General features: G+C 40.4%; 2 protein-coding genes across 4 annotated transcripts; both read left to right on the top strand.

Moving 5' to 3' along the window:
• Window positions 1-10754: 10754 nt before the first annotated feature.
• LOC115691555 (cyclin-D5-1-like) lies at window positions 10755-13183 on the top strand. Of its 3 annotated transcripts, none has more exons than XM_030618218.2 (5): window positions 10755-11332; window positions 11438-11524; window positions 11735-12026; window positions 12193-12281; window positions 12366-13183. In XM_030618218.2, exons 1-5 carry the CDS (start codon window positions 11039-11041, stop codon window positions 12564-12566), a joined length of 963 nt encoding a protein of 320 aa, XP_030474078.2. In that variant the 5' UTR covers window positions 10755-11038; the 3' UTR covers window positions 12567-13183. The 3 variants fall into 3 exon arrangements, with proteins under 3 accessions (XP_030474078.2, XP_030474077.2, XP_030474076.2); XM_030618217.2 differs by having other exon boundaries at window positions 12145-12281; window positions 12399-13183; XM_030618216.2 differs by having other exon boundaries at window positions 12145-12281.
• Window positions 13184-19899: 6716 nt separating this feature from the next.
• On the top strand, window positions 19900-25508 carry LOC115691569 (uncharacterized). Its single transcript, XM_030618251.2, has 5 exons — window positions 19900-21082; window positions 21520-21984; window positions 22080-23150; window positions 23513-23633; window positions 24384-25508. The coding sequence occupies exons 1-5, from the start codon at window positions 19973-19975 to the stop codon at window positions 25364-25366; spliced, it is 3750 nt and encodes a 1249-aa protein (XP_030474111.2). The 5' UTR covers window positions 19900-19972; the 3' UTR covers window positions 25367-25508.
• The last annotated feature ends 206 nt before the right edge of the window (window positions 25509-25714 follow it).

Below are 25714 nucleotides of genomic sequence, written 5' to 3'. Positions count from 1 at the left end.
AGGCATGAAACAAAAGAAGAAGTAGGAAAGTGAAACCCGCAAGTAAAAAAAGAAACGATATCCAAATAATAAAAAAAAGATCACATTTGTAGAGTTGTACTAGAAATGGTGAGACCCATAAATGATAATATGGTCAAAACACAAAAAATGGGAGTGTCTAAGCCAAATGAGGAGTGGAAAAAGCGCGGCCGTTCTTTTTTTTATTTTTTCTTCTATTCTCCACAAGTGAGAGTTTTCTGACATTTCAAAGAATTTGCTAATTAGGGTTTGTTTCAGAATAAAAATTATGAAAATTAGAAATATTGGCTAGTCCATCAATCAAGTTCTTTATGTGGAATCGGGAATCTGGCCAGTTATTTCTGATTCCAAATTTTTGGAACCAAAAGCGGACCGAACCCCTGGAGAACCACCCAAAACCAGCCAATTCAGTCCGGTTCCTAGGTTGGACCGAGACTGATGCACACTCCTAATCAAAAGCATGATTGGAGGAAGTTTTTACTAATCAAGGATGGACAAAAATATAATCCGATCAAATTACCTGATATATATAAGATTTTATGTTTACTAGTGCAACAATTCGAAGGTCTTACTGGGGATCACATGAGATCTTGGTGCATCTTATGAGGCAAAAATTGTAGATTGTCGGTGCACTTATGGCTGTCCGAGCTACGTCCGTCCACCAGTCGCACACTTAAGCGAAGCGGCACTTAAAAGTCAATAAAGTAATAAGAGAGAACCAAAAAAATTTGGAAAAAGGCAAGGGGAGCACGTGTTTCTCGTGTTGTTTCGGCCATGCAATCATGCATGAATATACATTTGTTTTCTTGCACGTGGGCCATGTAGGGTCTCGTGTCCCTCGATCTACCTTTCGTTTGCCGTATAATTGCATGGATCAGGTGCATCACTGAATTGTTTTTTCTCAGTTACTGTACATAATATTTCTATTGATTAGTTTAACCCCCACAAAGTTTTGTATTTCGACGGCATTAATCCGTATTCCATAATTTTGAGGGACGAGATCCTGTATTTTCACTTGTATTTCTGTCTAATAATGTATCGTTCATTTAAACCATCATTTCATATGAGAGTAAAAGCCGATATTTGGGAAAGGTGTGGTCCAAAGATTGAGATTCATATAGAGTCTTACGTGCTAAAGTTAAAAAATCAAATAACTTTCTTTAGTCTTATTACAAATAATAAGCAAAAATGAGCAAAATTTTCTTTAAGTTGATTCTACGGTATTTCATTTTCTTGGTAACCCTTTCGGATAAGGATTCTTCTTAATTTAGATTGTAGATTTAAATCCTAAGTTTATTCTCCTTAAATATTTTTACATTAGCTTATCAATGGTTGAAGTCGTTTCCCCAATTTTCGCTTCATCCTTTTTTGCTTTCCTCTTATCTCTTTCCTCTGTTTTCCTTTCTTTTTGTGGACAATTTTTTTTGCATATTTATAATTTCTTTTGAAACTTTTTTAAATTTTTTTTCTTTTTGGCCGGCCTCGGGCAAGGCTAGCGCGGTCAACCCTTGCCCGTGGCCGGTCCAGCTATTGGTAAAGGAAGAAGGAAAAGAGAAAGGAAGGAAAAAATTCAAAAAAAAAAAATCAGAAAATCTTTAAAAAAACGCAAAAATAATTGTCAACGTTGGGGCCAAACGTGTTATGTAGGATGGCCGGCGTCCATGTCAGCGATTGTGAGCCAAAATTGACCGGAATGACTACACTGGCAAATCATCAAAAGATTGAAATCTAAATTAATCAAATTAAAAGGTTTAGGATCGAATCAGCATCCGTACGATATGTTTAGGATTTTGTTTTTGTAATGTTCCCCTCGAGGAGTCCATTATTCAGAGGGGGGAAAAACCGATAATTCCGACATCTTAGCATGTTGCCCGATGACTCGGTAGACAAAAAAGAAAGCAAAAAGGTACAACGATGATATCATATCCACGTTGATCCCCAACATTCAAGTACTTCCCCCACGAACCTTCCGTAATTGACTTATCGGCCTATAAATATATATAATTTTATAAGTAAATTGGGTATAGCAACACCTAATACTCGAAGACTATGTCGATTCTTATCTCACTACCTTTCGTATCATTCCCCCCCACGATGAGTCAAGCTTTCAAAAGAAATATTTAAGGCACTCGATCGAGGTGATGATCATATGAGGGGGCGAGCGCGCCTATACATCGAGCCCCAAGTCCTCTCCCATTCGTTTTTAGGATCGGGGCGTCGCATAAAGCGTCGAATCAATATGGAAATTCGCAATGTTATATGGATTGGTCCAAATTCATCCGGCAAGATAACCCCGATTTGAGAAAAGGGCATTTTCTTGATATAAAAAAAAAATTACCATCGTCTCGGATCAAAGACATAAGTTGAAGAAATTTTCACTAGTGATGCTTGGGAATACATTCCTTAAAGAAATTCACCAACATGTGTTACCCTCTTGGCAAGAAAAAAAAAAATCAAAACAAGGCGGTTTACGGTGGAGGTGATCATTGGGCATCTTTCTGGCCATTTAGTGTATGGAATATCATCAAGAGTAAAATAATATTTTGAGGTTGAAGTTTCACGCCAAACATAAAGGTCGGGCATAAATCTATATCCAAGCCCGCTCATCATAATACTTTTACATACAGATCCGCGGGAGATCTCTCTAGAACCGACTTGATTCGGTTCGTTGAAGTTCGATTCTTATCGAGTTGTGTAGCAACCTATTTCTTGTACCATGAGCATGCGATTGAGACTAATCACAAGAATTGAAATTCATGTGCTCAATACGTTTGATTTGTGTTGTGTAAGGACAGTTCTTACAGAGGATGAACCAGAGACCACTTTCCTCTAGTGCAATGTGAAGTCACAACGAGCAAAAGGCCCACCAATGGCCCGGGTCTCCACCAAGCCATCGACCGCATTGATCTAAAACGACTGATGAGATGAGCGAAAAAGCCCAGCAATCAGAATGATCACTCGTTGGAACAAAAGGAGTTCTCATGCATCATAACATCCATTAATTCGCGGCCCCCAGCTACTTGTTAAGTAATCGAATAAAGGAATATCGCGATTTCCGGTACACCGGCTGCCCTCGTGATATGTACGGTCAATGTATCGGGAACAAAATGTTCCCTTACTGGGCATGATGATCAGTAGATGTTTCGACGACGCTCGTTAATAAGACCCCCTTGCAATTGATGGAACCCCACAAAGAGTCTCCAGCGGAAGATAGTCGGTCCGGAATTCATCGGGGGATTATCACATGCTCGCAATAGCCTCGGTTTTCATTTGGTGTAACTCTGAGCTGAATTGTACCTATGTTGTGATGGAACTTATTATATGTTTTAAAATCCCAACTTCTCAAAACTGGTGAAGCGGCTTCTTAAAATATGACGCAGCTTTGGAGGTGATGCAGCTATTGATCTATCTTAAGAATACTTTTAGAAGCCATAACACTCGTTTTCACAGATGAAACTGCTATGCGGATGCTATCTCAAACAACTTCTCTATATTTAATTTGATACCCATAAATTTTAAGCCATAGAAGAGTCTCGATTATCTCTCTTTAGCAGGATCTTGATAGACTACATTTAGCATTTTACAAGCTACTTATGTTTAGATCACCACAGGCGGTGGTGCACCATGGAAATCAAAGGGAGCAAAAATTTTTGCCCAAAGGAAAAAATAGGTGGAGATGAATGAAATCCATTTTCTTTCGACTTTTTTAATCAACCAAGTCAATAATTTTCCCGAGAGTAAATGGATTGTAGCGGTTAGCATTGTTTCCTCCAGTCAAAGGTGAATTTTTTTTTTTGGTAAAGTAAGTCAAAGGTGAATTTTGGATCCCCTTAATCTGAAAATCCAATGAAACGCATCGCACCCAAATGATATATAATCTCAGAACAACTTCATACCGGGCACAAGTTCTCAAGCGGATAGCAACCTATCATGATGTGCGGATGATCCCGTCTTAGCAAACCGACTAAATCGATAGACGTGAAAAGCATACCACATCAAAATAGAAGGGAAATTGTCCAATCAATCCTATACCTGCTATACAAATATCAATTTAGGCCTAAACTTTTCAAATTTGTCAATCGCGTTATAGACCTTTGCCACCACGTCAGAGATTTCCAGCGAAAATTGATCGGAAAGACTACATTAAAATTTCTCGCAAAGGTTTCGGACTCGATTGACAAATTTGAAATGTTTATGACTGAATTGACATTCGTACAATAGATTTATAACTGTGTAATTTTCTCTCAAAATAGACTGTCTATCTAAATAAATTGTTTGACATTAAGTTGGGTTTACTCGGTAGTTGAAGAATCTATTTGCGTGTATAGATTAAGTTCATGCCACATTAATTTCACATTGACATTCTATATTAAAATATCTCACATCACTTGTTTACAGGGTTTCTATACATTTTATATATAGCAGCCTCCATCCACCTATTAGTTTAAAGCCTTTGGGTTGGCAAATTCTTAGACATTCTACCGTACTTTACATATTTTAGACCATTCATTAGAACTTTGGCTTACCTCTTATACAATCAAGAAGTTGGTCGAACATTCTATGAATTTGTAATTTATCCACCAAAAGCAGAGTTAAAAGTCATTGAAAAGATTTATAAAGGTCGATCTTCTTCAAAATTCCTTTCCCCCTATAGTTTGCTTAAGCACAAAACTTTAGCAGGTTCTTAAAAAGCTCAATCTCGACCCTCATCTGGATCTTGGGATTATCAGGATATAAAATTTCCAGTGGGCATTTCATCTTCGAGGAAGAAAAAGATATAGGAGGAATTGAGAGTGCGAGATGAACGGATACCGGCACGTTAAAATAAGGAACGCGTCCGTTGAAATCGCCTTACAGAATGAGGATGACGATAGGTCGCGGAGGTTCTCGTAGGAGCGAAATCTCCATTTCTTTAATAAGGTTATGTCTTAACCGAACACCAAAAATATAAAAAAAAAAGTCCTGATCTTAAAATATTCCTTTTCCCCTATAGTCTACTTAGCATGGGGCTGTGTAGCAAAGCATGATAATAATAGTCAAAGATGCTGACCATCTCGGGCTTGCGAAGTATCAGAGTCAAAGTTTCTAGTCCCCCCACCCAGCACATACTCCCATGCCACAACCCCAACGCAAAGATGATTGTTTATTCAACACCTGCTCCATGTCTTGAAAAAATATACTAATAGTGGATGACAACTTTGTGGCTGGATAGAGGAGGAGCGTCTCCGAGCTCTTCCCTCCCACTCCTTTTCTCTTCCCTCGTAAATTGATCACAGAACATCTCTCTTTCTGTGAGCAAAAGTCCTCAAAGGGGTTGCCCAGCCTTTCGCACGTGGAGACGCTCCTTCATCGATTGCTTTCTTTCATGCCCAATCTTTCTAATTCCCTGCCAAAGAGAATGATAAAGGGTACTTTGACAGGCCCCATCGCTAAAGAGTGCTTGGTTTTCTCACACGAGTCTAATTAACTCCAAAACGTGAAAAGATCGCTTGACCCCGCGTGTTAGGACCCTTGTATCCGTGCATCGGGTCGGTACCGGTTGTGGCCTCGAACTCGTGCTGGGCATGGATCGGAAGCACGGGCTGAGTAAGCTCGAGCAAGGCAACGGATGGATCGGGAATGAATAATTGGCATTGCGGAAGGATCGAGCGATGTGAACAGGGATAGTATGGCTTGGGCAAAGCATGGATTGCTGCTCCAGGATGATCCATGTAGCACCTTCCTAGATATCGGGACCTAAGAGGAAGCACCTACGATCGGAAAGGTAAGAGTAGGCCTTTTGAAACATCATGTTGAAAAATTTGAGAAACTTGGGGTTTCGAAATAAGAAACGGAGTCACCACCAATCCATTTTACAAGAAAACTAGGCTAATTGGAATGTTGAGAGCTCGCAACAGAAGCATGATACCTAGTCCATGTTCAACCCCATCAATATATCCAGTTGGATTCCCATTCATTCAAAAGCTTAAGGCAATGAGTTATGGGCCAACTTAGATATATTGACTGCTTCACGTTATATCAATTTTCTGATATGGGACTTCATTAACACAACTCACACATTTCAACAATCTTCTCGGTGTGCTCCCCTTAATTTAGGTATCCTCAAGCATCAATATATCTCAACTTGATTCTCCATTAACGTCCAACTTCATCCTTCAAATTGAACCCGCATTGCTACACCATAATGCCCACCACCCAGAAACCGCATTGGTCACCATATTCCTTCCTTAAGATATTCATCAAACATCGGAAGATTAGGGCTCCACCAATCTACCATTGACTCTGATACCATTTGTTAGGAGCACGCAACAGAAACACGACACCTTTACCCAAGGAGATCGCTATGAGAGAACCTAAGTCTGAGCCCGTCAATAAATCCAGTTGGATCCACTTTTACGTAAAAGTTTAAGCCAATAAGTTATGGGTCAACTTGGATAATTAACTACTTTACACCACATCAATTCTCCGATGTGAGATTTCTCTAATATAACTCATACGGCTATTTCAACACGGACACCTATGCACATGTGAAGATACTGGTCATTTACAAAAACCAAATAACTGCAGTACGAGGGATTAGTTACGTGTCGGCAAGGTTAGTGTCCCCACAATTCACTTTCGGTACCATATTAAGCCCTTGAATGCAATTATCTTAATTTCCTAAAATTATAATGCAAATTTGATTTTTCGAGAGACGTAATTGGTGAAATTTCTTCGTCATTCTACGGCCAGTCACGACTCCATGTACCCTGTGTTTTTATGATTCGAAAACATGTAAAAGATGTGAAATACATGCATGAACCTTAATTTGTGAGTGTATGAGTGTGCAATATCATTTGAACATTTTGTTTAGCGATGCATGCTCAACTTTATAATTGATAGTCGTTTCATTTTTTGGCCTCGTTAGACACGGTTTTCTTTGTCCTTTTAGCTTTATACGATACTGGTTTTAAAAGCCAATTTTTTTTTTTGAGAAAGTAACTGTAATCTTTTGGGAAAAAAAACATCTTTCGAAATCATGACAATGCAAGAATTATAAAAAAAACATGATAATGGTCTTAAGAACACCACAAAATGTCATAATTTTCATACGGTGCTCACTTGAGGACCTCAACTTTTTTTTTTCGATTACTTGAGTGACATATAATTTTTTCATTGATCACTTGAGTGCTATAGCTTTCTAAAAATATTCACTCCAAGTGACATGCCACGTCAAATTTCCAGCACTTAGGTGCACACACTCATAATTTTCATGTTTTGCTTGAAGTCTCTTATCTATTTCTTCGAGCATAGCAGCTCATGCTTATATATTGAAATAAATCAGCAAAGTTTTGACCCCCGAATATCTCTCTTAAATTCAATTTTAACCCATTGAAAGCCAAATTTATAAATTCTTTTTTTTTAGGGTGAAGTGAGGTATCTCTTCCTAACCTTTTTAAATTGAGCAACAAATTAATCAACTGACTCACTGTTGTATTGGTAAAGTCTAGCCTAGTCAACAATTGATACCTCTAGTATCGTTCTATAAAATGAATAATGGAATTGTCTTTACATCTTTGCCACAATTACAAACTAAATTAGGTGGCAAATTAGTCTGTAGAGTAAAAGCGGTATTTGATAAATACAAAATAAATAACTTAAATCTAAAAAGGTAATTTGTTCCTATTTCACCACATTGGGCTATGAATCGATAAATATGTTCGACAATCGGTTATTCGTCTTTGCCAGTAAAAATGGCAAAGTCAGGAGTTTTGAAGCCTCTAGGAAAAGGCTGATTATCAACTCATTTAGGATAAAATTTCCCGTAGATAGTTCCGATGACTCCCCTGTCTATTCCTAATTGTTGTCCAACTATTTTTGGCAAACTGTTCTGGAGCCATTTGAGGATCTGGTCGCTTATGTTGCCGCCCCTTAGGTGATGCTAGTTTTGTTGGATTATCTATGTTAACATTAACTAGCAAGTTAGGCCTACGGGGAATGTATAGCACATTAGGTGATACCACTACACCTGTTGGACTACTATTTTCAATATTTGTTGCTTGAACATTCTATCGACCGGTTAGATTCACCAAATTATTGTTTCTAATTTGATTATTTTGATTACTTCCGTTATTTTGGCCTTGATTTGAGTTCTGGTTCTTTACAACAGTCTTACAGGGGTTGATAAACCTGGCCTAAATTATTTGCGTTATTAAATTGACCCATATGTACTAGGAGCGTACCCTTACGCCACAAGATACGCTTGGGATTGTCATTGTGGTTGGTTGGAATACTATGGCCTTAACATGGCATCATTGACAGTATTGATGACCAATGGGGTGATCACATCTGACATGTGATTCACAATGCAGTTAACCAGGTCATTTTGCTATTCCTCCAGCAATTTGCGTATGTTCACACCACATTGGAATTGGTGCAACTTTCCTCAACTGCTCTTCAGTGACATGTCTTGGAAGATCAGCATCTCTCGCACAATTATCTTCCACCGGTTTTCCAGCGGTTGAGGACTCAGAATGTGCAGCCATCTCATTACAAGTTGGTGGTAACAAGGTGGCTACCAGCAGCATTGTCAGCCTCTTGTTGATTCTTGGTTCTTGCCATTGCAATCTCCTCATATTCAACAAAAGTTGTCCCATAAGACATACCAAAAAGATATTTCACCAGAAAAGCAAATATCTTTTAAATATGGATTGAATTGCATTGACAAAGATTATGAAGGGTTGAACTTTGTACAGCCCCTTAAGAAGAAGAAGAGGATCACCCTTCGGCAAAGAAGAAAAAGAAAAGGCTCGAGATCCTTTTTACGAGAGATACCTAGATGGAGATTCTTCCCTAGGTTCTTTTGGTGAAGACAGTGGAAGGTACCAGTTTACGGTATCCCACGCAGTGCCTAACCCTACTCCAGTATTATCTCCAACCTCTCCACCACCACCTCCTGACCATAAGCCTAATGAACCACGAAAACCAGAGCCCCAAAAAAGAAAGCTAAAACAGAAACCCATATCCCCATTTTACAAACCCATTTACAAGTAGATTAGGAAGAAAGTAAATGGCCAGAAATTAAAACTGCAGGAAAGATAAATTTACCAGAAATTTACATGTAAAGATAAATTATGAAAAACATTGAATTATGTGATTAACTGGCCGAACCTTTACAAAGAGTACAATGTAGTTATTTATAGCCTATTATTGACGGTTGTATACAAGCAGTTATTGATTTTGAATACATTGGCAACTTTGTAATCCTATCTACAATTACAATAAATTACAAGTAATAGAGACGACCTCCTATTATTTAGTAATGATTATGTACAAGTAGTTGCCAATCTGGAGAATGCTGGCTTAATCACCTAGTAGTTATGTACTCTTGTCGATCCACTATCTTTTGATATGTTGGCAGGCCATTGCTTGTTAACTGCACCATTCCTACACTTGGCCAAAATCCGGGATAGCATGTTATTGATGACCTTGTCGATCAACTTCTCTTGGGTCCTGGTGAGGGCTCTTGTCGATGATTCACACCATTTGATATCGATTCTCTTCATTATTGACAAGCTCATATCGTGGACCGATGACTTCTATCCTGACCAAACTTTATTCTTATCGACCGAGCCTGCCACTCATTGATTTTAGGAGTTAGTTATTTGAGTGTTAATACCTTCTAATCGCCATCCAGGGCGTCGTACACCGTCCTTGGCCATTCATCGGGCAACTTACTTGTAGCTCTCCCTTCCTCCCTCTCCCTCCTTTTATTGTTACGTTCATTGACCCGATTAGTACCAACATGATAGTTCACATCAAGATTTTAATCCAAAATGATTGACATAAAAAAAGAAATTCACAGTTTAGGGCTTCAAATGAAAAAGAAATCAAAGACAACATTGAAACTTGATGAAAGTTAGAATTCGCAGTGGCATTATCCTTTTTTTTTGTTTCTACAAAATAAAGATGTTTAAGATTTTTTTGAACACTTAACTAATTCTCATCGAAAATTGGACATCATGCCTCATCTATCTAGGTCTCATTGCAATTCCATCCTGTCTTTCCATATCTGGCGATTAACACCCCAACGGCTAAGCTCATTTCATATAGTTACCCCAAATAACTAAAATCCAAGGGGAAAATACTTTAGCCAATAACCTTTCACTGTCAAGAAAGTTATATTTTCCTCTCCATCCTCTAAATTCCACATTAATCTCCTTCTGAAACAAACAAAAAAAATTAGAAAATGACACGAATAGTCCCTGAACTTTGGCCCAATGTACAATGCGGTCCCTAAACTTTTAATTTGTTGAATGTGGTCTTTGAACTTTAATCCAATGCGCAATATCGTCCCTAAATTTTTAATTCGTTCGATGTGGTCCCTGAACCTTTGATACATGTTCAATCTAGTCCCTAGACTATATGAAAATATTCAATATTTGTTCCCTGAACTTGAATGAATAGAAATATGACACTAGACATTTTCATATAATCTGGGGACTAGATCGAACATTTACCAAAAATTCAGGGATCACATCGAACAGATCAAAAAATTCAGGAACCACATTGAACAAATCGAAAGTTTGGAAACTATATCGCATATCGGGCCAAAGTTCAGGGATCATTTGTGTAATTATCTCTAAAAAAAAATTTATAAAAAAATTGCAAGAAAATAGCGAATAATGCCTACTCCAGAAAAAAAGGCAATAATACTGTGCACTCTGCATAACCACTGTAGCCACGCTGTGCTGTATGTAACCGCAAATAACCTCTCCTTCTCTCTCTCTCTTTCTCCCGCTGATTTTGGCGGCACTGAAAGCGCCTTCTCCTCTCCATATCCATCACTCCCCCACGATTACATCTCCCTCTGTCAATCCCGTCAACGTTGATTTAGCGCCAAATCTCCCCACGATCTCTTCTTGCTCGGGAGGAGATTCTTCTCCTCCCTCCCTATAGAGCTGTACAAGGAAAGACAAGTGAAGCAGCCCGAAAAAGACCAGGCGGAGAAAGAAAAACAAACTAAAGGAAAGAGAGAAGAATGGGCCGCGACGATGGCTCCGACGTTGTCTCCCTCCTGTGCCAAGAGGACGAAGCATTCCTCGCCGCTCACGACGATGACCACCACTGCCACCGCCCCCGCCACCACGAGTGCACCGACCCGACCCAGTTCTTCGTTTTCGGCGACGAGGACGAGTACTTCCAGAAGCTCATTCGGCAGGAGGCCCGGGACCCTGCGTTCTCGCTCAGCTGCTCCTCCTCCTCCTCCTCCTCTGCCCCTCGCAGCCTCTGGCTCAAGCGTGCTCGGACCAGTGCCATTGATTGGATTTTTGATGTCTCTCTCTCTCTGCCTCTCTCTGTCTGGATTGTTTTCTCTTAAAGTTGACCGCTTTATGGTCGTTAACGCCATTGCTAAAAGAAAAGTGTCTGCGTTTTGCAGAGAAGGGAATCGTTCGGATTTCACTTGCACACTGCCTATCTGTCCATCACTTACCTCGATCGGTTTCTTGCAATCCGCTCCATAGCCGTAAGCGAACTCCTTATTTTTTTTCGTTTTGAGTTTTGCCAACGAGTGCTTGTCGATGCTTCCGAAATCCGAACATTTCGTATCAGTGTGGTCTCTAAGTAGCTATAGACGAGACCCTTTTTGTGTCTCGTCTTTTTTTTTGGGTCTTCTGGTTTTGATGAATCTGATTCTGAATGATGTTTATCTGGGATTGTCGGATTCTTTTTGAAGGACGGGAAGTTGTGGGCTGTGCGATTGCTGTCGCTGGCGTGCTTGCTTCTGGCGGCAAAGATGGAGGAGTACAGAGTCCCTGCAATATCAGATTTCCAAGCTCAAGATTTTGTTTTTGAGGGCGAAATAATTCAGAACACGGAGCTCTTGATCTTGAAGACGCTCGAGTGGAAATTGGGTTCAATCACTCCCTTCTCTTATCTGCACTACTTGGTCCTTAAATTCCACGGCCAATCCAGAGAGAGGGAGTTTTTCTTCACTGCCATGGAGCTCGTTCTTGCACTTTCAAAAGGTAACAGAAAGTTAGTCTAAGCTGTGAAATTAAGCATTTTGCGTATATTGATTGATGTGTGTGTATTCATTCTTCTTACACCGTGTATTTATGTATTCGTATTCAATTTATGTGCCAGAGATTAATTTGGTGGATTATAGACCATCTGTTATTGCTGCTGCTGCAGCACTATCATCATCTTCTGATGCTGAGTTGAGTAGAAAAGCAATGGAACTTAAAACAAGTAGAATCTCATCATGGGATTCTCAAGATAATGTGAGTTTGTGCAAAATATGCTGTCCCTTCCCTAATGAATCATTGTTAATTCTGATAGTAGTCTCTTAAATCTCACTGCAACAGGAGCACATATTTGCCTGTTACAATCTTATTCAGGGAATAATGAAGCAGGAAAAACTCAAGACTCCTCAAACAATTTCTCACAGAGATGTTCTGAGAAGTGTTTCATCATCCTTAACCTATGCCAGTGGCATCAAGAGATTGCTTCCATTCGATGACAGTGATCAGAACTGTCCTGTGAAGAAAAAGACCAGAAGGCAATAGTTTTGTGTGGTATTGGGCAAGGTTATTGCTTTAGGGGATGATGATTACAGGTCTAATGAGTGTTTAAAAATCCCAAATTCAATAGCATGATTGGATTTGATGGCTCGGGGGTCTTCATTTTCCAATACCAACAACAGAGAAAAAGAAGAATTTTCTTCAGCCAGTGAAAGCCAAGCAGCTGGAGGAAAAGACAGTATATAATTAAAAAAAGATTAAAACTTTTTCAGAGAGAGAGAGAGAGAGAGAAGCAAGAAGATGACATGAAGTTCAGAAGAGAGACCAAGGAGAGTGGAAGAAAGAAGCAGCCAATTAATCCTAATTTGTCTATATTCATGCTAGACGTAGCAGCTTGCTTAGAATGCTGCTACTTGCTTTAATGCCCAGTTTGGCATTTTGTTTCATTTTGATTTTGTTTACCATGAAATTGTTTGGTCGGTAGTGATTGAGCAGTGTAGAACCCTAGCAAAAGTCCCTACCTTTTGATGGGAGCTTGGGATGCTTCCTTGTGTCTTTCAAAAGGCTGAAAGCCATGAGGGAATGTGTTGTTTGTTTTTGCTTGATTTGACACATTTGTGTTGAGTTTGGGCCAATAAAAAAGCATGGGATGTTGGATGTGATTGGATATTTGCTTGGAATGTTGGAGTCTTTGCTTTTTATGAGTGGCTTCACCTTTTTCCCATTAAGTTGTAGTCTAGGAGCCTATAAAGATCAACCTCCCCTACCCCCTCCACCAGATGGGTCACATGTCATTGCAACCTTATCAATGTGTCTAGATCTCATAATTATCTTCTAGGCATGGGGAATGAGGAAGATGGTTTATGTTTGTTTAGCATATTTATCTTCTTCTTAATGTTGGAATCATGTTTTTATGTTTTGGTCAAGAATTTCTTTTTAGTTTGGGGAAAAGGTTTGCTCTAAAAGAGTCACCAAACCACAACCGAAGGACTTAGGACCCTTAATAAGTCCACGAAACCAAATGAGGCAATGAATTTTCTATAGAATTTGAATGAAAATAAATCGGCATGGATACCGGAATACTTGAAAGATAAGATGGCGCTCCGGATGAATGTGCTCTGAGCTTAGTTAGTATGTCAGCATGGCACATTGATTCGCGTTCACGGTCTTAGACTCTTTCGCAATTGGAAAACTTTGCTTCTTTATGTATGTTAACGCCACAAAATCAAAGATTGTGAGGTGGTACGTTTATGATGAGCTAACGTGATTAGCACTTCATAGAGAGGCCTTAAAGCAAATTTACAATCACACTATAATTTAACATTTGCACCAAAAATTGAGTTCCAAAAGATTTTGCGCCTCTTTATTATTTTGGTTCCACAATGACATCAAATAAATAAATAAAAATTAAACCTAGGCCTTGGTTTTCCCACGAATGGTAGATAAATATAGTGACATCTTTAGTTCCCTCAACTGGTGCTCGCGGGGGCCCTCCCTATGATTCATAAAAGTTGGAATGTGTCAGAAGGTCCAATACTCCACATGCCTTCATGGGACGGGTGGGGCTTACCTAGATTAGGGTTTAGATGGATAGGGTCAATCAGAATTCATCGTGTATCTCATAGCAATCAATTGAATTTTTTTTTTATCACGAATGACCTGATATTCTCACGACAAATTATATTTGATAAATCCACTTGTTTTTAAAGGAGAAAACATTTATATGGATCATGAGTCCGTGGATCGCATGAGGTCACGATCATTGATTATATGAGACCCATTTGATTAATATATGTAATCAATTCGATCCCTGACAATTTAGGTTAGACGGTGTTTTACTTGGCAATCATGTTCTTTGTGTCCACGGAAAAAAAAATTTAGAATTTTGACCTATTCTACATATGATATGGTAAACAACGTTATTCACACTTTATAAATGGTATAAGAACTTGTGTTTTAAGGCCTCACTGTCTCCGAATATTTAATCGACTTAATCCGTTAAATTTAAGTCTAAGCATATCCGTGGCACCAACAAAGTTATTGATTGGGTTGCGAAGGCCCAAAGAAGAAATAGCTGGCCACAAAATTGGACTTCCGATCCCGCTGCGGCCCTTTGGGAACTCCTTTGTTCTGAAGCTTACATATGTGTATTTGCAAACTTCATCCTAATGAAATGAAAGTGAATTTCTGACCCAAAAAGGGGGGGAAAAACTTGATTAAGGTTACCAAAGACCATACCTTCAAATCAAGGACACTATTATGCAAGAAGTAATATATTTTAAAGTTCCTTAATTTAGTTCTTCATAATGCTACTTCACCAATTCTTTTTTAGTGAAACTTTGGGTTAAAAAGTAGGAACCTTTCCTTGGATGAATTGTATAGAAGCCCTCGCAGTGATTGCTTTTGCATTGTTTGCGCAGTCAGCTTAGGTACTTCGAAGTTACTGATTTTTGTAAAAGTACAAATTAAATAATTAAGTTACAATACGCTGCAACTGTTAAATTATTAGCCTTACTATCATATAAAATAAAGAAAATCTCCCACTTTTGAGAGATCACAATCTTTTTTCCCCCAAATATCCTCAATTAGTTAATTCTATTTAGGGATGAGCGGTTCCCGGTTCGATCTGGTCCAACCCAAGAACCGGGAACCAGACCGGGAGGACTGGTTCCCAGTTTCTAGGACCGGGGACCAGATCGGCTAATATTGGGACCGTGGACCGGACCGGACCATCGGTCCGGTCCGGTTCCAATGGGACCAATTGGTGAAGGAAGAGGGAACCAGGAAGCATTTTCGGGACCAATATATGAAAGCATTTTTGGGTTGGTCCCATTGGAACCGAATAAAAATGAACTATCAAATGCTTCTTTTATTATTTAAATATATATTTAAAAAGTAAATAAATATATATATATGAAAAAATTAGAAAAATATATATTTATCGGTCCAGTCTTGTCGGTTCGGTCCGGTCCGGTTCCCACCCTAGAACCGGGAACCGGACCGCCTAGAAACCGATTCCACTTTTAGGAACCGGGAACCGGACCGATATTCCCGAGAACCAGACCAAACCGGTCGGTCCGGTCTAGTCCTGATTTAGGCGGCCCATCTTGCTCATCCCTAATTCTATTAATGAATAAATTAGTGCATTGATAACTCTATGTATTTTTATTTCTCACGTGTTTCAATTTTGAAATTCCAATTTGTTCCATCTTATGAACTACATTCAAACTATGAAATATTTTCATATGTACTTCTTCATATCGTGTCAATAGCTTCTTTTCGTTCATTAATAATTTATATATGTCGTAATAACGTGATTTTGCACAATCTTTTGAAATGTCAATAATGTGCATACATGCAATGCACGCGCATGCTTTGGCTATTGTTCAATGCACGATCAACATGTTGAAAGATCTTTAGAGGTATAGCAAATGTGAAGAAAAAAATGCATAATAAAGCACAAAAGAAAATGCCTCGGCAAAATGGCGAAAATAAACACAGAAAAAAAGAGAGGGAAAATGACATAAATGATCCATGAACTTTGATTTAATGTGCAATGTGGTCCATGAATTTTTAATTTGTTTAATGCGATCTCTAAACTTTAGCTTAATGTGCAATGTGATCCCTGAACTTTCGATTTGTTCAATATAGTCCATAAACTTTTAGTACATATTCAATTTAGTCTTTTAACTATATAAAATGGTTCAATATTGTCTTTAAACTTGAATTAATGGAATGACATTATTGAATTAATGAGGATGTATATATGGTACACCCCAAGGATTTGTAGATACAACAAGGCCACATCATGTCTGTCGTCTCAGGCGTTCTCTTTATGGCCTCAAGCAAGCCTCTCGAGCCTGGTACCAACGACTTAGCTCCTATTTAATTGCTCTTAGATTTCGGATGTCAGAGTGCGGACTCTTCATTATTAGTTCTACATACACGTCACTATAATATGATACTCCTTGTGTATGTTGACAATATCATCCTCACAAGTTCTCCTCACGTTCCATTTACAAACCTCCTTAGTGCTCTCCAAGCCAAATTTGCTATCGAAGATTTGGGTTTCCTTCATTACTTCCTTAGTGTTGAAGTACAGTTCACTTCTGATTGCCTCATCCTTCATCAGGCCATGTTTACACATGACATTCTAGCTCGCTCCAAAATGACCAATGCTCAGGCTATTTCCACACCGTGCACCACCGATGAGCCCTTTTCTCTCCACCATGGAGACCCTCTCCCGAACCCTCTATTTTTATCGAAGTATTGTTGGTAGTCTACAATATTTAACACTTACACGACCATATATTGCCTACTCCGTCAATACTGCATGTCAATTCCTCCATGCCCCTACCACAACCCATTGGCAATCAGTGAAGCGCATCCTACGCGCTATCTTGTAGACACTTTTCGATTTGGTATTTTGTTTACTCGCGGTTCATCTACAACTCTCCATGCCTTTTCAAATGCAAGCTGGGCTAGTAATCGTGACGATCGACGCTTTGTTGGAAGTTATTGCATTTTCCTTGGTCGTAATCTTATTTCTTTGAGCTCTCGCAAATAACGAACTGTGGCACGTTCCAGTATAGAAGTTGAATATAAGTGTTTGGCGGATACAATTGCAAAACTTATGTGGATTGAATATCTCCTGAAAGATCTAAATGCTCTTCCACCACATCTATCTACTCTTTGGTGTGATAATTTATCATCATTGTACCTGATTGCAAACCCTGTTTTTCATGCTCGCACAAAACATGTGGAGATTGACTATCATTTTATTCGTGAACGACTAGCTCGTGGGCAGCTCTATCTTCACTTCATTTCATCTGTTGATTAGTCTGCTGAAATTTTCGCCAAAGGACTCTCCTCTGCACATTTTCGACTTCTACGATCCAAGTTGACGATTCGTGCCACCCCGTCAGTTTGCGAGGGGATGTTGAACAAGTCAAAGTTATTTCCACCAGAATCGATTTAGCGAGAAACTTCCAGCTCCTCTCCATATCTATAACTCTTTATCTATAACTTATTCAATTTTATACAAACTTCAACTGAATTTTGTTATGCAGATTCTCTACAAGTTTATATAAACCCACAATCTCTTTGTAAATCATTAACGGGAGAAATCAATACAAAGCATTAATTAAAAATCTCTCTTTCTGCTCTTTGCGTTATCTATCTCTCTTTTATTGTTCATAGTTTAAACTTCTCCTTTATTCCTCTGTACTTTGGTTCTTCCTTTCTCTCAGGGTCCTAATCTTTATATTATTAGGTTGAACATATACCAAAAGTTACGGGACTACATTGAACAAATTAAAAGTTCAGATATCACATTGCAGATTGGTTTAAAGTTCAGGAGCCACATCGAATAAATTAAAAGTTTAGGGACCATATTGTAAATTGGGCCAAAGGTCGGAGATTATTTGTGTCATCATCCCAAAAAAAGAAATAATAGCTTAGGAATACTTAAAGCCTAGAGCAAATTTCGAAAAGACAAATGGTTACCTTTTCCTAGATGGTAAAAATTTGCTTTCTCTCCGAACTTGCATGTTTTTTTTTTGGGTTAATACCACGAAAAACCCTAAACTGGTACACTTGTGACACATTTACCCCAAACTATTTTTTTGACCATAAAAAGCCTCAAACTGGTACACCTGTGATAATTTTACCCTGAACTATTTTTTTGACCACCAAAAACCCCAAACTAGTACACCTGTGACAATTTTACCCTGAACTTACCACAAAAAACCCAAAACTGGTACATATGCGACAATTTTACCCTGAATTAAAATTTTAATATTATTTTTTATTTTTTTCAAATTTTTATTTATTTTTTATTCTTTTCTTTTTTTTTTCATCTTCAAACCTTGGCCGGTCGCCGGTCCGGCGACCGGCCAGAGGCGGAAGCCGGCGAGGGCCGTCCTCGCCCGCCCAGGGCAAGGGCGACTCTCGCCCGACTCAGTGCGAGGGCCGCCCGCCGGCTGCCGGCCGCCCTCGCCTCGGGACGCCGGATTCTGGGCGAGGGCGACCCTCGCTGCTGCTGGCGAGGGCCACCTCGCCCGAGCCCGGGCGAGGGTCGCCCTTGCCCTGGGCAGGCGAGGACGGCCCTCGTTTGACGCAGGCGAGGGTCGCCCTCGCCGGATCCGGTGAGGGCAGCCCTCGCCCGATACCGACGAGGGTCGCCCTCGCCGGCTTCCGCCTCTGGCCGGTCGCCGGAGGTTGAAGGTGAAGGAAAAAAAAAGAAAAGAAAAGAAAAGAAAAAAGAAAAAATTCAAAAAAATAAAAAAATATTAAAAATTAGTTCGGGGTAAAATTGTCACATGTGTACCAGTTTAGGGTTTTTTGTGGTATGTTTGGGATAAAATTGTCACATGTGTACCAGTTTGGGGTTTTTTATGGTCAAAAAAATAGTTTGGGGTAAATGTGTCACAAGTGTACCAGTTTAGGATTTTTCGTGGTATTAACCCCTTTTTTTTCAATTATATCACTAAATTTTTATTTTGTTCAATTTAATCCTTAAACTTGCATAACTTTCCCAACCAAGTTCCTCAGACCTTGAATCCGGTTTAATTGGAGCTGATCCATCGGAGGGGACGGAGAATAATATGATGCAGAAAAACTTTATGCCACCGTTGACTACTAATTGACGTATGGACCGAAAATCTCGAAGGTGAGGACCATAACCAAAACACGAGTAATGGAATTTTCCAACATGGAGACGGCACTCGAGCTTTCCACGTCAAAAATTCTTGCCGAATACAAAGACTATGTCGGCTATAATTAATTATATTAGGTGTTGGAAGGGATTCAATTAGAATAGTTACACGTGAGTTTGAGGACTTGATTAGATAAATTAAAAGAAGAAGAAACAATGGAGCAAAATGTGCAAGTTCGGGGCCAAAAGCAAAAGTCTTTTCCTTTTCAAGTTCGTCGTCATCAATTTGTTCGTTCCTTTGATAAAAGGGATAATGACATAAATGGTCAATGTACTTTAACTCAATATGTAATGCAATTACTAAATTTTTAATTTGTTCACTACGGTTTATGAACTTTGATTCAATATACAATGCAGTTCATAAACTTTTAATTTGTTCAATGTGATTCATAAACCTTTGATACATATTCAACTTAGTCCCTGAATTATATGAAAATGTTTAATGTTTTAATGTTATCATTTTTGAACATTTTCATATAGTTCAAGGAGTAAATTGAATATGTACCAAAAGTCAAAGGATTACATTGGACAAATTGAAAATTCAGAGATCACATTACGTATTGAGCTATATTTTAGAGATTATATTGAATAAATTAAAAGTTCGGAGATCATATCACAAGTTGGGTCAAAGTTCAGAATCGTTTGTGTCGTTTTGATAAACCCAGCCAAAATTCAAAAAGCGAGAGACCTCTCCATTTTCCCTCTCTCTCTCTCTCTCTCTCTCGCTCCTTCGCCGATGGAGAAGCGGCTCCGCTCCGCCCTCAAATCCTCGCCGGAAGACTTCCTCTCCGCCGTCGCCAACCTCAGCCTCAAATCCTCGAAGCCCGCCCTCAAATCCATCCTCCACTCCCAGCCCCTTCCTCTCTCCTCCTCCTCCTCCGCCTCGCCGTCGCTCCCTCTCTCTCTGCACCGCGCCATCTCCCGGTCCGTCGCCTCCCTCGACGGCCTCCTCCGCGGCCCCCCCGATGCCGACCCCGGAGGCGACCTCCTCGCCTCCCCTCCCCCGAAGCGCCCCCGCCGCTCCTCCCGCCTCTCCGAGCCCCGGGGCGGCGGCGGCGGCCCCGACCCCCCCCCGCCGCCCAGCCTCGGCCGCCGGAAGCAGGAGCTCCTGGAGAGGCTCCGGGTCCTGGCGCACGTGGCCCGGCTGTGCGCCTCGGCCGCCGCTCCCGGGGTGTGCCCGGCGGGCGATCTGCTGCCGTCGGCACGGGCGCTGCACGATAATCTGGTTCTCTTCGAGTCGGACTCGGTGTTGTCCGGGGAGATCGTGGGCTTGTGTGAGGAGTGGTGGAAGGGCGATCTGCCCGGGAGGGAGAATTTGATCTCGCAGTTCCTGCCGTTCCTTGTGTCGAGGTCCTTGACTCTGAAGAAGAAGGTCGACGTGAGCAGGGTTTACGCGATGCGCGATGCGTTCGGCTTGTTCGATTTTGAGGATGACAGCATCGAGGACTTGAAGATGTTGCTGATTCGGTGTGTGATCTCGCCGTTGTATTTGAAGACCGAGGAAGGGAAGCGATTCGTGGCGTTCATGTTTGGGCTGAGCAGGCAGCTTGTGAAGGAGGTTTTGGCGATGATTAAGTCGCAGATTCCCTTCGGGAGGAAGTCGATGTTGGAGGCGTATGGGGATATACTGTTCAGGGCGTGGAATGCTGCGGAGGGAGATTCAAAAAACGAGATTGAAAACGGGTTTTTGCAGGGTTTAATCGAAGGGGCGATACACTCGAGTTCCACGGCACTTGCGACATCGATCAGAAGAGTCTTGGGTGGGTTTATCAATCAGCGAACTGTTGATGGCGTCGAGAAGGTCCTTTTCCGTTTGACCGAGCCAGTGCTTTTCCGCTCGCTACAGGTATTGTCAGATTATGGATGAATTTATTGCAAAAGAAAAGGACAAATTTTGTGGGTTTGATCGATAGGAATGAATGATCCGATGATGCTATCTACATACAGATACAGAGGTTTTCCCTTTTTCTGATATCATTTGATACTGATTGCATCCATAGTTATCTTGGTTAGAGGTGAACAAACAAGAGTTTGATGCTGGCACAACTAGGAAGAGTTTGTGGCATGTGTCGAACCAGCATTTAGGTTGGTTATGTTTGGGCAGACTGCTGTTTATATCCATTGGTCAGTGAAAGGTGGATCAGTGGCCCTCCTTTAGTTGGTAGTCTTTGTAGTTGTGTGATACCAATTAAAACTGAACAAACTGGGGAGTTGGAACAAAATTTTTTTTTCCTTAGTCAGTTCGCCGATGCAATGTCTGAATGTTTACACTTGCCATGACAGGTCGCAAACTCAGATGTTCGACAGAATGCACTGCACTTACTGCTGGACGTGTTCCCTCTAGAAGATCCAGATGCCACTAAAGAGGTTAAGGACAGCTTACTTGACAGACAGTTCTATTTGTTGGAAAGACTGCTCAAGGATGATTGTCCCGACGTAAGAGTTGTTGCAGTAGAAGGTTGTTGCCGCATCCTTAATCTGTTCTGGGAAGTTATTCCTTCATCTACCATCACCAAGATTATCACAAGGATTTTTGATGACATGGCGTATGACAACTGCAGTGAAGTTAGGCTTTCCACTATAAATGGAGTCGCGTATTTGCTTGGTAATGCACAGTCACATGAGGTTCTTAAAGTGCTACTACCAAGACTCGGGCATCTGATTACAGATTGTACTCTTTCTGTGCGAGTTGCACTAATTGAACTTCTCCTCCTCACTAGAGATATTCGATCCTTTCAGTTCAATAAGGTTGAAGTGCCATCTCCTATCTATTCTGTGTTAAGATAATGCAATCTTTTATTGTTTGGCTGGTTTTGTTTCTTATTCACACTTATGTTCTATAGGTGGTAACACTAGAAGCACTATTGTCCACGCTTGCAACTGATCAGGCACAAGTTGCACAAAAGATCACAAGATTGCTTTTGCCATCATATTTTCCCTCCAAAGTAACTTTTGAAGAGGCATGTAATCGATGTGTTACGCTTATTAAGAGGTCGCCCAAGGCTGGAGCAAGGTTTTGTGAGTATTCTGCCTCGGAAGGTGCACCATTGAAGTCTCTTATGCAACTTTTCAAAGTATTTATCAGTTTTGTCTTGTCAACCAATAAGCTGAATGAAGATCAGATTGAGGGTCTACTTCATGCTGCTGCATACATTTGTAAGCAACTTGTTGGTGAGCCATCATACAAGGATGCCCTGAAGGAAATGTTTGCAAATGACAAGCTGAGGTGCTTATTTGCTGCAGCACCAACTGCGCATGCTCAATCTTCTGTTCTCAATATCGTCTCTGCCATCTCCCCAGATGATGTGTCAGGGCTCATTGAAGAATGTGGGCGCCTAGTCATGGACTGTATTGGCATATGTGAAAATGAAGAAAGACAATCTGAAGTAAGAAGTGCCCATAAGTTGTTGCTCTCTTATGATCGATGCGGTGATATGTTTGACGCTTTCTCAAAATTGCTGCAAAATGCTGCTTTCCATTGCCATAAGAATTTTGGCATTGATATGTCAGAGAAGCAGAGTATTTCCTCTTCAAAAAGGAAAAAAAGTCAGTCATCACTGAAAAATTTAACTAAAAAGAGAAGTGTCAGCCAGCAGACACCATCGAGCTTTGAGGATGGCTATTTGGCTGCTGTAGGAGTAGCCTGGCAAATAAAAGACTTGCTTGGATGTGAGGACTCTCGGAAGGCTATGTTGGCTTCTTCATCTTGTGAACTGATTCTTAATACTCTAAAGGTTATTGCCACAGCCAGCATTGTGGAGTGTGTGAATGTTGAATACATGAGCATATACCCTCTCTTGGCATATACAACTTTGGTGCTGCATATGGCCTCGGCAGATCTTAGCCTGAGTAGTTCACAGAGCTCTCGCAACAGGACATATAGCACATCTGACCCTTCAAGAGCAGCGATAGAGGTAAAAATCTTTCTTTTTATAAGTGACTCATAATGACTATCATTAGTAGGAAGTTCACTTTGGACAAAATGGTGATGATGATTATGTACTATTTGTTCATCGTGGTTTCTGGTCCATCTGCATGATAGGTTTCTGCCTTTCTCTCACTTTTCCTATATACCAGCCTTCTCATTCTGTCCTTGTTAGCATCAGTTAGGGAAAATAAAATGTAAACCTAGAATTGTTTACCAGGCACTATGCCTACATTGTGATACTGACTGATGACCAATTTTAAGGTGTGCCAAATGCCAATTTTCTCACAATCAGCTTATAACATGTGAAGAACCTGTGTAGGTGCTTGGCTAATTATCATGCTTTATTAGGTTATGGATCAGTTGCTAAATTGTGTGGAGAAGCTGCTCAGAGCTGGTGGTCCTGTTAATCCTGCCTCAGGACAAAAAGAGAAGGAACCAGCAACAGATGCCTCTAAACCAAGCGATACTGGTGAGTGTGTGGAAGGGCATAAGAGAAAAAGGTCCTTTATTCTAATTATCTGATATCATGCGAATTTCCCATTTATTCATATTCTTGTAAAGTTTAACTTGTAATGTGCATGAAGCAATAGTAATTAGCTTATAGTTTGCAACTGTGAATACTTTCACAATTCCCTCTAATCATTTGGATGGTAGTGTTGCTTAAATTAAAATTCTCTAGGTGTGGATGGAAATGGTAGCATCTGCTTATCCTGCTTTTGCTGGCGAAGGCGTAATCCTTGTTATCATGAGATGCTCTTCATCAACTCATGCCGCTTTTATCTACAGAAGGACACTTACTGTCGGTTAAGTAGGTTTGGTGGTTTTGTTCATCTAAACTGCCAAGACATTCTGAGTCGAGGAAATCTCAGAAGGGTTACTTTTGTTGGCATGATTTAGTTCCTGATCTAAAGAAGATTAGGACATAGATGAACAGCATATGTCTCCTTTTGGTCACCTTACTGGACAACTGGGCCTTGGTTAGCTGATTTTTCTTCTTTTGGGCTGACAGTATTGCTTTGACCCGAGGACTTCCCTCGTAGAGTGGCGTCAATGAAGTACACTGTTTGAAATGTCACAATTAGAAAAAGTAACTGCACAATCACTTCGAAGTAACCTCTATGGGATCATCTCAGTGGCAAGGTCATTGTATGGTTACAGCAGATGTTTGGCATGTGCTTCGATTGGCAGCTAATGTTTTATTTTTGTGACATCATTCCAGGCTCTCTACAATCAACGGGAAAAAGGATATCCAGAAAGGTGACAATGCTAACTGCAATTTTCAAGTTCATAAGTGATGCCATAACCTTGAGATTTTATTCTGGCAATTATGGGAGATGCTTACACTACGCATCAGCAGCCGTTCGACAGATTATCTCAGATTTAGCGCAACTATCTAGCTACTCATTGCATTTTACAGAGGATGACATGAAAGAAATAACCATGTGTCTGAAGAGCTCCTTCACTTACATGGTAAAATTGCTTAATCTAGTCCTTACAGACACCAGCGAAGCTTCAAAAGTTCAGTTGGAAATCTTTGATCTAGCCAATCATTTGGTCGATCTGATAATTAGCGTCGAGTTATCATTGGGATACGGATGCGCCATGCGTCTTATTGCAGCAGCAAAACCATGGCTGCCCGATTTGGTTGTGGCCCTGGGATCCACATATGTGCTGAACAAGATCCATGGAGATATTTCTCTAACCATGTCAGATATTTCAACCCATTTTCCATCATGGCCTTCGGTTGTAGCAAGAATGGAAGTAGATGAACTCTCTGAAGATTGTTCTGAAGTGGAGGATGAGAGCATCTCACAATCCGAGAAGTACCCAGCATTTAAAAAGGTAATGCGAACGGTAGTCGTTCTGCTGAAAGCAAATGCTAATCTACTTGATGCAGTTGGGATGATTTTCTTGGCTGGTTCAGTGATTGGGCTCGAGAGGGATAATGACGGCCTTGTGTTGGGACTCTTGCACTTTGTGACTGCGAAGCTAGTTGGGCAGGAAAATCGACATTGGGATCGACTTGATATGATGTTGGCTTCTCTTGATCAAATCTATCTTGCCATAGAGAAAAAGCTTGGAGAACAAATTTCAGGGTATAGACAGAACCAATTGAATGCCGCTCGGGCTTTGCTTGAACCTGTCTGGATGAATAATCACAGCTTTGAAAGTGGTAGACTTCCTGAGATGGATGAACAATAGCCGGGGCGTATGCGCAACTTGTACAGATAACTACTCTTGGTCTACAGACTTGGGGGAAGTTTGTCAAATTGTAAGGCGGATAAGATACCCAAATCTTATGAGAATTTTGTTGTCGTATTCAAGCTAGTAAACTTCTCGTTTATCGCTTCCCCCGTATATGCCCTTGCGTGTTAATTTTCAATAGTTTCAAGATGGTAGATTTCTGCCAGAGGGTATTTCGATATGAGTATCTTCCTCCCGGATGGTGTTGGAGATGGATCGATCGCCCGGCCGCCTGCTTATGGAGTTAACTAGAGAAGATTGGAAAGCATCAACAGATCAATTATCGAACCTTGTTTCTCGGTTTCA

Source organism: Syzygium oleosum, unplaced genomic scaffold (assembly GCF_021117445.2).
Source record: "Syzygium oleosum isolate NSW1041296 unplaced genomic scaffold, Sole_v2.1 Sole_v2.01, whole genome shotgun sequence".
In the NCBI taxonomy this organism is placed as follows: Eukaryota; Viridiplantae; Streptophyta; class Magnoliopsida; order Myrtales; family Myrtaceae; genus Syzygium; species Syzygium oleosum.
Note: the sequence above shows the minus strand (reverse complement) of the source record. Positions and strands in the feature narration are given on the sequence as shown.

Coding starts and splice junctions, on each gene's coding strand:
- LOC115691569 (XM_030618251.2), top strand. CDS start 19,973: ATGGAGAAGCGGCTCCGCTCCGCCCTCAAATCCTCGCCGGAAGACTTC. Junction 21,083..21,519: donor TGCTTTTCCGCTCGCTACAG/GTATTGTCAGAT, acceptor TTGCCATGACAG/GTCGCAAACTCAGATGTTCG. Junction 21,985..22,079: donor GATCCTTTCAGTTCAATAAG/GTTGAAGTGCCA, acceptor TATGTTCTATAG/GTGGTAACACTAGAAGCACT.
- LOC115691555 (XM_030618216.2), top strand. CDS start 11,039: ATGGGCCGCGACGATGGCTCCGACGTTGTCTCCCTCCTGTGCCAAGAG. Junction 11,525..11,734: donor TTGCAATCCGCTCCATAGCC/GTAAGCGAACTC, acceptor TTCTTTTTGAAG/GACGGGAAGTTGTGGGCTGT. Junction 12,027..12,144: donor CGTTCTTGCACTTTCAAAAG/GTAACAGAAAGT, acceptor TTTATGTGCCAG/AGATTAATTTGGTGGATTAT.